At 44.7% G+C, this 15665-nt stretch overlaps 1 protein-coding gene across 9 annotated transcripts in view; it reads right to left on the bottom strand.

Moving 5' to 3' along the window:
• TENM4 (teneurin transmembrane protein 4) overlaps nt 1-15665 on the bottom strand; it is a 472503-nt gene that overhangs the window by 33762 nt on the left and 423076 nt on the right. For all 9 annotated transcript variants that reach the window (XM_054974009.1, XM_054974008.1, XM_054974006.1 and 6 more), the window contains 2 exons: nt 10110-10264; nt 1451-2328 (listed from right to left, as the gene is read on the bottom strand). In XM_054974009.1, coding sequence (XP_054829984.1) covers nt 1451-2328; nt 10110-10264 — 1033 coding nt within the window. The remainder of the gene's footprint in view (nt 1-1450; nt 2329-10109; nt 10265-15665) is intronic.

The raw sequence follows: 15665 nt of genomic DNA, 5'->3' as shown, positions 1-15665 counted from the left end.
GCAATGAATTCATCACCGGCTAAAGGCAGAGCCGTCGCCCGTCCGATTGGGCTGCCCCGGCCTTTGCAATCACTGGCAATTATTAGCCTGACAAAGGAAACCACAGCCATCCGTCCCGTGAACAGAAAGGCATTCAGCCAAGGTTCATTGCACAGAATTAGAGCAATATCGGGGGCTTATGAGACCTAATTGTTTGCTTGTGAACATCCGACGATGTCATTTGTCACATTGCTGGCATGGAAAGGAATCTTTCCCTGGGAATGGAGGCGGGGACTCCAGAAGTACCTACTCAGAGGGGCTGATCCTTCCATTCTCACAAGCTCTTTATTTTCAGCAGATCTTTGGCAGTGAAACAATTTGCTGGAAAAATGGCTCAACACAGAATACTGTTGCAATACTGCGCTCTCCTTCTTTGGAGGTTTTTAAAGAGAGGCTAGATGGCCATCTGACAGCAATGCTGATTCTGTGAACCTGGGCAGATCATGAGACGGAGGGCAGGAAGGGTTACGTCAGTGCTTAGTTCTTGTGGCCCCTTCTTACATACCCAGGGGAATGCCAATTGCCACTTTGGGGTCAGGAAGCAATTTCCCCCAGGCTAGTTTGGCTAAGGATGGTGTTTTGCTATCTTCTGGGTTTGGAGCAGGGGTCACTGTGTGTGTGTGTGTGGGGGGGTAGTTGTGAATTTCCTGCATTGTGCAGGGGGTTGGACTAGATGACCCTGGAGATCCCTTCCAGCCCTATGATTCTATGATTTAGGATTAGCACTAGTGCTTTCGGTGCAAGAGAGACGGAAGAAAGAAAGAACTGGACTGGATCCTCTGTTTTAGGAACCAGAGATGGAGGAGATCTTTGAAAATGAGGCACTGTGGGTTCCAAACACAAATTTCCGCAATCTGACCCCTTGCTGATCTGAACGCTGCCTGAGTGTTAGACTCGGGTTCATTCTGTACTCCAAACGGTGAGCTCTGGCTGGTTTGTTAAATTAGTTTTATATTTTTATGATGTTTTAATGTATATTTTATGTTGTAAGCCGCCTTGAGCCCGTTTGTGGGAAAGGCAGGATATAAATCGAATAAAATAAATATGTAAATAAATATCCTCTTATCCTTTCCTTTCCCAAACTCACTTGGCAGCAGTCTGGAAGATTCACAGCAGGGCCTCCTTTAGACCATGAGTGTGATTTTAGCAAGTTGTGAATTCCACCCAGTGAAATCTGGGCCCTTTTCACACTACTTACCTGCCCCTGGAATGCTGCGAAATATCGCGCAAAACCCCCGGAAGATAGCATCTTCTCGCGAGAGTTTTGTGCGACATCGTGCAAAACTCTCGCGAGAAGACGCTATCTTCTGCGTTTTTTGCACGATATTTCACAACATTCCGGGAGCAGGTAAGTAGTGTGAAAAGGGCCCTGTTCCAGGGTGACCAAAACAGAGTCCCTACAGATACTCACTCGTAAAATGTGGTCCACCCGTTTTCGTTGCTCTTTGTAGCCAGGAGACCGGAGTTGCCATGATAGGTCATCATAGTCACTTCATGCCCCTGGGCTGTTACGCTCTTAAGGGCGCTGTTGGTGCCAATGGTTAGCCAGTAGACTTGGCCATCTGGTACTACCAGCCCGAGCGGCATCCCTGTGGAATCTCTCCGGATGTTGACCAAGTTCCCGTTGTTGTCAATAATCAAGGTTATGTCCCCGTCTCCTGTGTAGGTAAAGTTGTAAAGGTAATCTCCGGTAGTGAGACTCTGAGTGAACAGGTGCTTGCCGCTGGTGTCGAACAAATAGAGCTCCTGATCGATGGGCGAGGACAGCTCGTATAAGTTCTGCGTGTTGAGAAATGGCTTGTTCTTCCGGATGAAGCGGATCCGGATGTTCCCGAGATCAGCCACGTACAATTCGCCATCGGCACACACAGCAAGGGATGAAGGGGCATTCAGTTTGGCATCCTTGGCATATCCGTCATCCCCAGAGAAGCAATCACAGTTGGCATCGTTCTTGCAATCGCAGCCACTCGGAGCACCGGCCACCAGTGAGATCTCCCCGTTGGTGGTGACCTGCCTGATACGGTTGATCTTCTTCTCGTCGGTCTCCGCAATGTACAGGACACCGTTGTGGGAGACGGCCAGGGCTGTTGCAGATTCCAAAGTTGCATGAATAGCCACCTTACTCAGGAGGAAGTGATCGATACCTGGGACCTGGCAGTGCATCGGCCTTCCTGCCACAATACGTACTTGGTGGTTTTCTGAGATTTGCAGGACAACGTTATTGTCGAGGACATACAGGGAATTGTCCATTGGGTTGACTGCTAGGTCGGTGGGCCACTCCAGACGGACCTAATTATATAGGAAGAAGAAATTATTGATAGAATTTACCACCCCTTTTTTATATGCTGTTAGCATTCTGCAACAATAACATCTTGCAGAATACAGAGGGTATGCAATTTTTTTCTCATTGATTTTATTATCTAAGTAACATGGATGGGAGAGACCATAGTGAGAGGAATGCCAAAGCGGCAGGGAGCAGCTCCTATCAGGAAAAGCCCAGTGGCTGCTACAGTAGATAGCAGCAACTGTTGCTTTCAGAACTTACCAAAAGAGGGAAGAGGGACCCTGCAGAGGCCGGGAGTGAGGATCTCCTACTCCCACCGGGGGTGGGGCGGGGCTGGAAATCCTACCTCAGCCTGACTTACAGCAAACAGTCCTGCGGAGACACTGGAGTAAAATGGGAAGAAGTGGATGCACCAATCCACCCCAAGCTCTGTGGTAGGCCTTATCCTCACTGAAGAGGTAAACCAGTCCAAGCTACATTGCTTTAGGCTGTAGATGGGAACGTGCCATAACTGAAGGCTCCTTTGAAGAGATGTAAAACCCCTGCACTTGGAAAGCTAGCATGTCCAGGAGAAGACTACATCAGCATGCGCCTTCCTGACATTTTTTTTTCCAATGTGGAAGATATTCATTTTTATACAGAGAGATGTTCCTTTAAGAGAGCCACTCCCCCACCGCACAGCCCGAAGAGGTTTCGCCCCCCTGCACAGAACTTGGCAAAGCTGAGCCATGTGCCTTTTTTTTTTTTGGCTCCTGGCCCTCTTTAACCCTTCCTGTGGTAAAACATGACAGCCTGTGGTTTCCCCCTTTCAATAATGCATGCTCGTCTCTGCCTTCCTGACAGTCTTCAGAGCAAGAGTTGCGCTTTCAGCCTCGAGTTAGCATCGAGAATGTAAGTTTATTCGGAAAACGACAAGGGAATTTTTCTTTCCCTTCCACCTCTTAAAACCAATTTCTTGTCAACAACGGCAGCTAAATATTTTATAGCTTCTGGTCCCTCACTGCCTGAGGGGGCCTGACTGAAGAGACCTTCCCGAGCTGCTTTAAATGATGAAAAGAGAGGTTTCTCGCTGGAGTTCCTTTAAAGAGACCTCTCGGCACCATCTGTCTCTGGCAGGCTGCTAAAGCAGAAATGGGTCCCTTACATTTTAAACTGTCGCTGATGAGCTAGGATTTTTTTAAAAAAAAAACCTTTTGTAGATTATCATGTATGTCTTAAAAGTTCATCCGAAGATGAGATGGAACTGGGCAAGCCTGTGTGTGTGTTTGTGCGTGTAAAAAATAAGACAGAATTTGAAGCCTGCAGGGGCTGTGTGTGTGTGTGTGAATAATAGGACAGAGATCCCTTTCTTCCTCTTATTCTTTCTGCAGCTGTTATGTTTGTGCTGTCCTTAGCTCGCTGAATCCACACATTGTTGTGCTATTGCTGTGCAACAGCAACAGTTTGCAATGGATGTTGTCTTGTCCACGCTGGGAAATCAAGTTGCAAATGACTGATATAGTGCAACGATAGCACAACATCCAAAGACGTACAGATGCAGCCTGACTTTGCACCTGTGTTGTAGCATGTTAGCGCACCTACGGGGGGAGCATTACTTTTAAGACAGACATACCGAGTCTCCGTACACGAGACATCTTCCACGGGGATGCTCAGGTGTAGGGAGATGCAATGTTAGCTGAGAAGTGAAGTTTTAAAAGACAGAGCAGGTGGAGATGGCTCCTCAGAAGGCCTGTCAATTTCATCTTTGCCTCCCTGAAGGGGAGGTGAAATTGACAGAGCCTTTGGGAAGGCGAAGATGAAATTAACAAAACCTCTGAGGAGCCATCTCCTCCAGCTCTGTCTTTTTAAACTGCCCTCTTGTAGAGTGGTGAAATTGACAGCGCCTTCAGCTTTGTCACTTCCCAGCTAACACTGCATCTCCCTACACTTGAGCGTCCTCTTGTAACATGTCTCGTGTAGAGACACTCATACAAACACTCATACTGCATATTGCATAGCAATGCTTGAACTTCTAAACCATAGGGGGGTATTAAAATGGTTGTTCTCTTTCTTAGCTTTTTTTTTTACAGCTCTCTACTTAAAGAGATATCAGAAGTTTATCTGTTCCAGGTACAAAGTGAAACCTACATGTCCCAGCCAATAATCGCTCAGTGTTGCCTTTAGAGACGTTTATTATAAATCAATCTAATCTGCCAGATTAGCTCTATTGGATTACAATCAACCAAAGTGCACAGAAAAATCTCTGCTTTCTCAACTTTTGTGATTAAGTTTGTAGATACCCAACACTTATCTATTCTGGAGTGTATCTGATGTTTGTCCAAAAAATATGTAGTCTCTCTCCCTTGGGTGCAATAATCTCCAGATATCTTCAAGTTCCAGGATGTGCATATAGTTGAATATATATTTGAGGAGTTTCCCTACCAGATTAACTTCTTATATGCATAATAAGCCAATTTCAGAATTTTAGGAAAAACTGAAAGTCTTTTTTGACTATCAAAAAGAGTCCAGTAGCAACTTTAAGACTAACCAATTTTATTGTAGCATAAGCTTTCGAGAATCACAGTTCTCTTCATCAGATGCATGAGAACTGTGATTCTCGAAAGCTTATGCTACAATAAAATTGGTTAGTCTTAAAGGTGCTACTGGACTCTTTTTGATTTTGCTACTACAGACTAACACGGCTAACTCCTCTGGATTTTTTGACTATGTGGCTGAAAGATAAGTTTTTGCTGAATCTAAAATAGTGAGTATAAATAAGTGAGGGGATGGAGAGAAGAAATATTATGTAGTTTTAATAATTATGTCTATTCTTTAATGTTACTTTTTGTTATATTATTACGTAGTTTTAATGGTTTGTTACATATTTTGTTTTCGATTGTATTTATTGTTTAATGTTACTTTCTGTTATATAGTCTGCTTTTGATATTTTTTCTACAGTCCAATGCTATTTTCTGCCTTAATAAAATTATTTAAAAAATTAAATAAATCTAATCAATCTTAAAATTATCAGTATACAAAGATCATAAAAAAGACAATGCCTTATGTAAAAGATCAGAAGCAGATAAGCATACAAGTCACCACCAACCCTTATTCTATCCATCTTAAATCCAAAAGATCCATTTTAAATATCTCACCAAAGCACTTTCTAATAGATTAGATATTCTCATGCAACATGGGCTTGAAAGATTCAGGGGTCTTTGGGCCGTGGCAATCTAATATAGGCTCAATGATATGAAACCCACACAACTGTGCCAAGATCCTTTTATTTGTCATTTCAGATGGTCTGAGAAGCCCTTGTCTAGCCTAGAAGAAATCTTTCTATTGAAATGCCCGTAACAAAGTTTGTTCTAAAAAAGATTAAATTGAACAGAGATCTGTCTGGGCGTCCTTCTGGTCTTTGTCGCAGAACCACAAGTGACAAAAGGCACAGATTGGACACTTGTCTGCTTCCCTCAAGTTTTGATGGGAAATGTAGGCAGCTTGGCGGAATGTTGGACAAGTGACAGTTGAAAAGTCCATTGGACAGCAGTCAGAGAGTGAAGCTGCGAGACCAGGATGCCTACATGTCCCATCAAAACTTGAGGGAAGCAGACAAGTGTCCAATCTGTGCCTTTTGTCACTTGTGGTTCTGCTCTTAGTTATCCTTTTCAGGGATGTACAGCAAGAAAGTCTCAGAAAAAAACAGAACAACTGTCAACCTTGCCTTTGTTTAATCAATCAATACCAATCTCAACTGAGGGCCAGAATACACCATAAAATTCCACATGCAAAGGATTACGGGGTGTGTTTTGGTCTATGCGTTCAGTTGGTTTGAAGAGCAGGCCTGGGGGTGGGGGACAGCAGGCTCCCCAAGTAAAATGGAAGCATAGACAGGGGAGGGAATGTGGGCTTGTGTTTGCACTGTACCTACCTACTGCCCCGCAACTTGTCAACTCACAACTCTCCATGCCCTTCCCTGTCTTGGCTGGATGCCATTTTCCTGCTTCATGCCATTTCCCTTTGCTGAATTAGAAGTTGGGTACCGTTTCCTGAGAACTTAATAAGGACGTGGGATTCTTCAGCCAATACAAGTGTTAACTTGCTGAGTGAAATGAAGGAACCTCCATGTTCAGAGGTAGTGTACCCCAGAATGCTATTTCTTGTGAGATAGAGAGTGATTCTGCACACCTTGGATAATGCACTTCCAATCCTCTTTATAGATCATTTGGAACGGATATTTTCATGTGCGGAACAAAAAATCCACCTCAAACAATTGATAAAGTGCATTGAAAGTGCATTATCCAACGTGTGCGGAATTAGCAAATGTATGGGTGAGGGCTATAGCCTTAAGATCCACCCTGCCTTTGGCTGGCCACTGTTGGAAACAAGATTCAGGAACAAAGGAAGGCACCCTTTGATCTGGGAAGGATTTTCTTACGGTCTTACTCCCTGCTTTCCCAGGAGAGGCTGAAAAAGGAAGCCCCTGGGTTATCCATTGTGAAAGATCAGCACACAAATAAGAAAAACCAAACTTTGATGGCTACTTTATAAAGTTTGTCTTTAAAAAAATATCACAGAGGGGGAAAAAATCCCGAGTCTGTCTATATCAGGTTCTTGCCTGTCGGACAGAAGCTACGGTGTGCCAAGATGGCTTTTGACAATCAGTGTTTACCTCAGGTCCACTAGGCGGGTGACCTTTCTAGCTCTGTAATTTTTATCCTGCTCGTAAATGGCGGACCGTGGGGTAGCTGCTGCATAGAAGCAGGAGCAATCTTTTCAAATTAGGGGGGGGGGGGGAGGAAGCAAAAGAACGGGTACCAGGTGGGAGCACGGAAATTATATGGGTGGTTGCAAAAAGAAAAACCCCACGGGCTTCTATTGTGTGTAACTAGCAGCATTCTAGGTTTCCAACTGGGAGCTGTGGTTTTGTAGAACAAAGTTTCCATCCCTGCAGCCATTCAAATAACAATTTGGGGTGTAAAACCCTGGCAGTTAGAGGTGATGTCTCCAGTACTGATTGTCTGGACGGACAGTGCCCTGAACACTAAACCCTGTGCAGCATCCAATGCAAAGAAATGCAGGTGTCAAAATAGATTTTAAAAAACCCAAAACGTTAGCAGCTGGACTTAAAAAGCCCAGCACGACAGCCGTTGCAACCTGTTTGCAATCTGATGTAATTCAAGTTCCTTCGTTTTTCCTGCTGTTGATAATTTCGGCAGAACGGAATGTTTCTGAGATATTAATCTGAATCAGTCCCTGAAACCACACACTGTGTCCAATTTTATCTGTTCCCTTCCCTACCAAATGAAGGGGGGGGCGGGGAGGAAGCCAAAACTCTCACGTACTTGCAAATGTATCTGACAGATAACAGCGAATCTGAAGTCATTTCGAAATCGAGCTGCTTTTTGCTATAAGCGGACTCTGATTATCCTAGGCCAGTGGTTCTCACTCTCGCAGCTCCGCGTTTGTAGTTTTACCATAATCTAAAAGAGATACATTTGCTTTCAACCCTAACATGAGGAGGACACCTTAGGAAGCCTGACAGCTTATCTGTTCTTCTGGTAATGGCTTTTTTAAAAAATGGGAACCACTTACTCCATTGGGTAAAGGTTTTGCTCAATTACCTGTCCCATGTTTCAGGAGCCGTATTTGGAAACAATGCTATTGTAATGCTCTATACATTGGCCTCCCATCTAAGTTAACTAGGAGGCTCCAATTAGTGCAAAATGCTGCAGCTCAATTGTTATCAGGAGTGAGCAGGAGCATGAACATCACTCCCATCCTACAGTCGCTCCACTGGCTACCCGTCGTTTACCGTGCTCAGTTCAAAGTATTAGTTATTATATACAAAGCTCCTCACGGCTTTAGTCCGGCATACCTACGGGACCGCCTCGCTCCGTATGTCCCTCCATGGCTGCTTCGCTCATCTGAACAGGGTCTCCTGCAGGTACCAGGCTGCACACAGGTGAAGTCAGCAGCAGCCCGTGCACGGGCTTTCTCTGTGGTGGCCCCTATCCTGTGGAAGTCTGAGGAAGTCAGAAGAGCTCCCACTCTCCTGGCTTTCCACAAACAATGCAAAACCGAACTTTTCAAAAAGGCTTTTTACTCAAATGGGAGGGCTGCATTGTAGGGAGGGGGTCTCAGGTGCTTCACTAACGAGTTGGGGATCATAGACTTCATCACCATTTTTGCCTCCTATACTATCTGCAGCTTTAAATATGTACTCCTATGTACAACCATCGCTCCGTGCTGTCTAATGTTAGTCCTAGAATTGATCATGTTTTGCTTCAGTATCTCTACTGTGTTTTGGATCCTTGCTAATGCTATGTCTTTAAACTTGTATCTGTTTACCTTATGGTATTGTATTGAAATGTACTTACTTGATACTGATTGTATGAACCTCATATTAATCTCATATTAACCTTGGACGTGCCACAGGTGGCATGTCCAAGAACCACATGTGAATTCTGAGCCACTGCGTATCACTGTCCGAGGCTATATTCAGCTTAACACTGGCTGTTGATTGCAAGCCAATGGCAGAGCTGCAGTGACGTCACGGAATTCACAGACATTCAAAAATCTGAGGGAGAATACTCAGTGACGGAATTCTGGCAAAGCAGCTTTCGGAGGTGAAATGTCAATTTCAGCTGAAGAAAAGAAGTCATACATGTTTGGGAGTCAGGAGAGGGGCTATGGGTTGACAGCTGAAGTGCTGGGTGGACAGACGTCAGTCTGGGAATTCTGTGCCTGGAACTTAATTCCCAGGTGCCCATGGACCCAGTTTGGATCAAGATCACAGCGTGCAGGGGCTTAAGCCTCCCCCTCCCTCCTACAATATTTTCCAGCCCTAAAATGGCTCCAGGGAACTGCCATTAAGTTTTCCCTAACAGGGCAAAAATTGGCTTCTTGGGAGCTATTTCAGGTCAGAAAAATGGCATTGGAAGGAAGGCTTAAACCTCCTTTCCCTAATCACTGTTTTCCCAATCCAAATTTGGCTCACACGGCTGTGGCTTCCTTTTAATGAACAGGCTTCCTTGGGAGGTGACGGGCTCTCCTTCTTTGGAGGTTTCTAAGCAGAGGCTAGATGGCTATCTGACAGCAATGTTGATTCTGTGAACCTGGGCAGATCATGAGAGGGAGGGCAGGGAGGGTTACATCAATGCTTAGTTCTCGTGACCGCTTCCTACATGCCCTGGCTAAGGTCGCTCGCCACCATGGGATCAGGTAGCAATTTTCCCCAGGCCAGTTTGGCTAGGGATCTTGATGGTGTTTTGCCATCTTCTGGGCATGGAGCAGGAGTCACGAGGTGTGTGTGTGGGGGGGGGGGTAGGTAGTTGTGGATTTCCTGCATTGTGCAGGGGGTTGGACTAGATGACCCTAGAGGTCCCTTCCAACCTTATGATTCTATGCATGTCTATGTTTTGTTTTTAACAGCATTTTAATGCTTTGGTTTTATTATTTTACTTGCAGTACACCCTGAGCAGATCTCTGGGGAGGGGGGGATAACATATAAATTTTCCAAGCAAACAGACAAATAAATAAATAATCCAGGAAGAGCTTTATGAAAGAAATGGGCATTGAATGGCAGTGATACCACAGAACGCAAACAAACACTTCAACTTCTGACAGGCAAGACTTAACGATAGAAAGCTGAATCACAGGAGAGCTTGTGAGAGAAAGGATCTGGAAGAGGAGAAGATCAAACAACTCAACAGAGATGGAAGGGAGGCAGCTCCATAAGAAGAATCGAAGTCTAAAGCAGGGAAAGAAAATAAAACGATGAAAACAACAACAGAAGTCTGAGTACCTGCGAGATATCCATGACCGAGTCACAGCTCAAAGGCCTGGCAGAAGTGAGGTCATTGGAACCGAGCACAGTCGAGATAATCCCATTCTGGTCAATGCGGCGGATCATGGTGCCATCCACAAAATAAATGAGCCCAAATTTGTCCACAGTGATGCCTGCGAAGAGGGAACAGACATGGCATGGGTAACCCACAAAGGAAGAACGAGTCTGTCTCAATGTCTCAGCTTTGTTAAAAACAAACAAACATGCTTTTGCATGCCTGTTTATTTTACATACACACATTCATGCAGTAAGTTCTCAATAGGTGACAGGAGCAGGAAGAGTCAGAAGAAAGCTAAAAAGGGGCCGTTTTCACACTACTAACCTGCTTCCGTAACATTGCGAAACGTCGGGAAAAAAACCCGGAAGATAGCGTCTACTCACGAGAGTTTTGCGCGACATCGCGCAAAACTCCTGCGAGAAGACGCTATCATCCACGTTTTTTGCGCAACGTTTCGCAGCGTTACGGAAGCAGGTTAGTAGTGTGAAAACGGCCAGGGCAAAGCCGGTGAAAGCATCAATGTTTCTCATGTAAGGGATAGTTTTGAATCCCTACCTTTCTGTAACGACTCGTGGAAAAGAAGACTACCTGATCCCACCAGAGTCAGCTGAATTGCAAGACCTCACCTTTCCCGTTGTCCTTTGTTTCATTCTCTAATAGCTGATGAATGTGTGACGAAGAAATGATTTACATATGCATTCGGTAATGAACGCTCATGGGAAATAATCTCTCTTCCCCAAAGAGATACTCGCGATGCACCGTTTTGTGTGTGTTTGTTACCCTTTTCTTCTCCCCTCCCCGGCTCGCTCATTGCAATCTTCTTCAATTGTGAGACTTTATGGTTCTTCTGTCTAGTTTTTCTTTTTTAGTGAAGACGACCATCCACTGGTGAGCGAACGCTTCGGTGTCAGCAGCGACAAGTCGGAGATCTAATTTTTCTTCCCTTCTGATTGCTCGTTGGAGAAGAACAGTATGAACAGATGATAATTGGAAAGTGATAGCTCTTTAATTTACTGGGGATGTGGAAATTCATTAGCATCTTTGGTGTTTTGCAGTGCTTGAGGTGAAATAAGCTGGAAGCAGAGGTACGAGACACAGTCTGCGTTGACATATGGCTACAGAAACTTTTTGTGTGGGCGGCCTGCGTAGATTTCTCTTGTACATGCAGAATCTTGGCTTGCAGTTACCGTAAAGCGGTTTGCTAGGTCCACTAGCTGGCCATGAGCATAAATGGCTGTAAAAGGGGGGCAGACAGATTCAAGGAGAGGTCCATCATCAATGGCAACTAGCTACAGAAGTAAAGGGAACCTCTCCATATATTCAGACCCAGCAAACCTCTAAAACCTAGTGCTATACCCTGTTTGTTGGCCATCCAAAGCAATGACTGGTTGCTGTGTGAAATGAGGATGCTCTTTAGATATGTCATCAATGTATTTGTTATCTATTTCTGTATATGTTGACTTAAATTCTGGTCCTGGATCATGATAACAAAACTTGAATTGACAGCTGTCCACATGGAGCCAGGCAGGCTGGTTATCTGAGGTTCCTCTTTGCTGTACAATTGTTGCATTTAGAGGACATTAGAGGACATTTAGAGGACTTAGAAGTATCCAGCAGGGGTCTTCTTTTTATGACTCTATTTTCTATTTCTATGAGGCCCATAGACACAACTGAAGAGCCCGCACAAAAAGGTGGAATTGGGACTGTGTCATTCCACATCCCTCGTACTCCTGACATCTGTACCTTCAAGGCCATATTTGATTAAGATTTCTTTTAAAAGCTATATATTTGGATATCATCTTTAAAAAATAAAAATGAAGGCCCATGTGTTTAAAGCTCAATGTGCGTATTGATGAAACTGATGTTCTCCAAAACCGGGACAGAGTAATGGTTACACAGATCGGACCCTTTCTACTTACAGATTTAGGAGTTAACCGTGTTAGTCTGCAGCAGCAAAATAGCAAAGAGTCCAGTAGCACCTTCAAGACTAACCAACTTTATTGTAGCATAAGCTTTCGAGAACCACAGCTATCTTCATCAGATGCATCGTCAGCTTTCAAGAACCACAGCTCTCTTAGTGACGAAAAGAGCTGTGGTTCTTGAAAGCTGATGATGCATCTGACAAAGAGAACTGTGATTCTCAAAAGATGACAACGCATCTGACGAAGAGAGCTGTGGTTCTTGAAAGCTGACAACGCATCTGACGAAGAGAGCTGTGGTTCTTGAAAGCTGACAATGCATCTGACGAAGAGAGCTGTGGTTCTTGAAAGCTGATGATGCATCTGACGAAGAGAACTGTGATTCTCAAAAGCTGACAATGCATCTGACGAAGAGAGCTGTGGTTCTTGAAAGCTGACGATGCATCTGATGAAGAGAGCTGTGGTTCTCAAAAGCTTATGCTACAATAAAGTTGGTTAGACTTAAAGGTGCTACTGGACTCTTTACTATTTTTCTATTTACAGATATAGCCTTGTTCAGTTGTTAATATGATTTTGGCACTCCAACCCTGCATGACAGGTGAGTGTATTACCTGTACCCTCCAGACAAATGTGGTCACTATTTTGTGTGAATGGGGTAGTGGGTGCATTTTCAAGCTTTAGTGCATCCCAATTTGGCACATCAAAAATCTGGGTTTCCGACTGAGCATAAAAAAGCCTGAAAATATGCGGGTTGCCAAAATCACACAAAATGGCGACTGCACGAGTTGACAGGATGGCACCTAGTGTGTATTGAGAAGACTGTGAGAGGGGGAGAGAAGGAGAGGGAGGAATATTGGTTTGCTCCCCATTGAGGGTGCAACAGAGGCAAGCCCAGGTTTGCTGTGTGGTGTATGATTTTTACAGTGCAGTTTGGTATGGTATTTTTTGAAAACTTTTATTTTTACTGCTTTTAATGCACATTCTTTTATTGTTGCCACTTTTTTTTAAAAAAAACTGATTTTAATCAGTTCTCTTTTTTTAAAAAGAAGGGTTGCAGAATATTTTAAATGTATGCACTGCCTGGAGATGGAAACCGATCAATACAGAACTTGTGAAACAGCCCTTTTGCAAAGTAGGAAGAAAACTCAGGTAAGAAGTTTCTAAATACTTTGATACGAAACAAAGGAAGGCCTTTCCCTTCTGATGTACAGCAGGATAGAGGCATTCTGGACTTCCTTTAACCTGCATTCTGCCAGGGTATAATTTAGATTCACCTGACAGGCAGACATCAGCAATCTTTTGTGTTTGGTTAAATATGGGGAACAATTTCTGCCTGCTGTAAACGATGTTAAACAAACAGTATTGGTGCCTCCGACTCAATGGTCAGCGCAACACAGAGAGTTCGGGGCCTCTGCAAAAAGGTCCCTGCTGAAAGCTGGGCTGCACTAAGGAGATATTGTTGATGGGTGACAGGGTGTGAGAGATGCTCATTTACAAGAGGGGGGTGGGGGAGAGCATGCCATGTGCAATCCATTTCTACCCCAAATGCACAGAGGCATTTACAGATCCAGGCTCTGTAAATGCCAGGAGGTCTCTGTGAGGACGGCAAGGTTTTTACAATAACTGCAAACCAAAGCCTTATTGATAGTGTCTTATGCATGCAGCTAATAAGCAAGGCAATGCATCAGGCGTGCACACATTTCTGGTTAACCGATTTCCTTAGCCTGCAAGCCAATGCCAGAATTTACAAAAACTTCCTTTCCTTCTTTCTTGCTCCCTCCCACATATACACATACGAACTCCCTTGTCCCTCCCATCCAACTATCTGTCACGCTTTATCTCTTCCATCGAATGAAAACGATACGATTCCTCCTGGCCAAGTTTCAGTTTGAATCCAAGCCACAGATACAGCGAAAATGAGATTTTAGAACATAAATCTGCCAAGGTTATTAAGCAAATCTAAAACAGCTATAAAGAGCGGCTCCCCCTCGCCCCCCGCCCCGTTGGCATGGAGTATACATGGACGGCAATGAGACACGGGCTGGTCGATTGCAAACATTTGGGTAAGGCTTGCAAGTGAGCACTTCGTATGAAAACAGGAAGATGCCTTTATGCCAAGCTGAACTTTGGGTTCATTTCTCTTAGCGCAGCCTGAATGGAACTCGAGTGAAGAAAGGTCTTTCCCAAAGACTTGCGATCACAGATCCTTGAACTGCAAACGGACAGGTGGCATCTTTGGTATACAGGGCATGTGCGCCACTACCACGGAGCCACGACTCATAGAATCATAAGAGTTGGAAGGGGCCATACAGACCATCTAGTCCAACCCCCTGCCCAGTGCAGGATCAGCCTAAAGCAACTCCTCATTGAACGGGGTGGCCCCGCCGCCCCTTGAGCTGCGAATTTCCCCTCCTCTGTCAATCAATTAATATTATTTTGGAGAAGCAGGAGGAGCTTGACAGGTGTGGATAAACTTACTATTGTAGGAAATCCCAAGCTCTATGCTGGGGCCCACTCCCAGCGTGCCACACAAAATGAATCCATCAAATAATTAAAGCCACTTGCAAGGCCGGAGTACCTCCCTACCCCTTAAAGGGATGCTGCGCGCTTTCTGGCTCCGGCTTCACCTCCTTTCAAACGGCTTGCATCACTTACTCACTCAATGCAGAGACGCAGCTAGGGTTGCCAGCAGAGCACTGGCAACTGTCAGAGGTGGTAGGGGGTGGGGACATGCAAAACAGATGTCACGGCAATGTCACTTCTGGCACAAATCCGGAAGTGACGTCAGCATACTGGAGGCAAGGGATGTTATCATAGAGTTTTGGTGGAATCCTAGAGTGTCGAGTTCTCAAGGGAAATGATACCCATGTCCCCATCCCCCCACTTCGACTGAGTGGAGATGAGTATCCAGGCCCCAGGGAGGAAGAACCATCCTATATGCAAGAGATTTAGATGCCCTCAAAGGAAACGAGGCCGGAACTAGGAACACTAAAGAAAACTCAAGGTTGTATTCTCCTTTGAAGGCTGGAAATTCTTACTCTTCCAAGCTCTAAAAAGGGATTTTTTAAGGCATAAGAGCATGCCTCTGAGCTGCTGCTACCAGAATCGGCTCTCTCCTTCCTTCACAAAGTTCAGAGCATGCCTGGACCAGTAGCACCCCAGAATGCACAATATCTACTGTGGGACTTACAAGTTTGCCTTCATGGACTTTTCGGCTCCCACTCACTGTATTTACATAAGTGGAGAACCACACCTGTTGGACTTATAAGACTTTAAGGAGTGGCTTGCCTGCTATTGATTTATGTATATTACTGTTTCTTTACTTGTAGCTATACGTTCATACGAAGTGACGTTCATTATATAACATCAGAGCATTGAAATTTGTCCTTTGGGTACTCTGATTTTCTTACCGTCCACTTGTGGTTAGTCTGCTTTCTGATTTATTAGTTTACGTGGAGGTACCTCTTTGTTTTGAGTATCAGAATGCACCCAGGGCAGCACTGTATGTGTTTAGGGGGTGGTGAGCTGGCTGGCGGGGGACCAGGGCACCCAAAGCCCATGGACCAGTCCGCTTGTCCACACAGCATGCCTCTTTCC

The sequence above is a fragment of the Eublepharis macularius genome, chromosome 3 (genome assembly GCF_028583425.1).
Source record: "Eublepharis macularius isolate TG4126 chromosome 3, MPM_Emac_v1.0, whole genome shotgun sequence".
Classification (NCBI taxonomy): domain Eukaryota; kingdom Metazoa; phylum Chordata; class Lepidosauria; order Squamata; family Eublepharidae; genus Eublepharis; species Eublepharis macularius.
The sequence above is the reverse complement of the archived record's forward strand: the minus strand, read 5'-3'. Positions and strand labels throughout refer to the sequence as shown.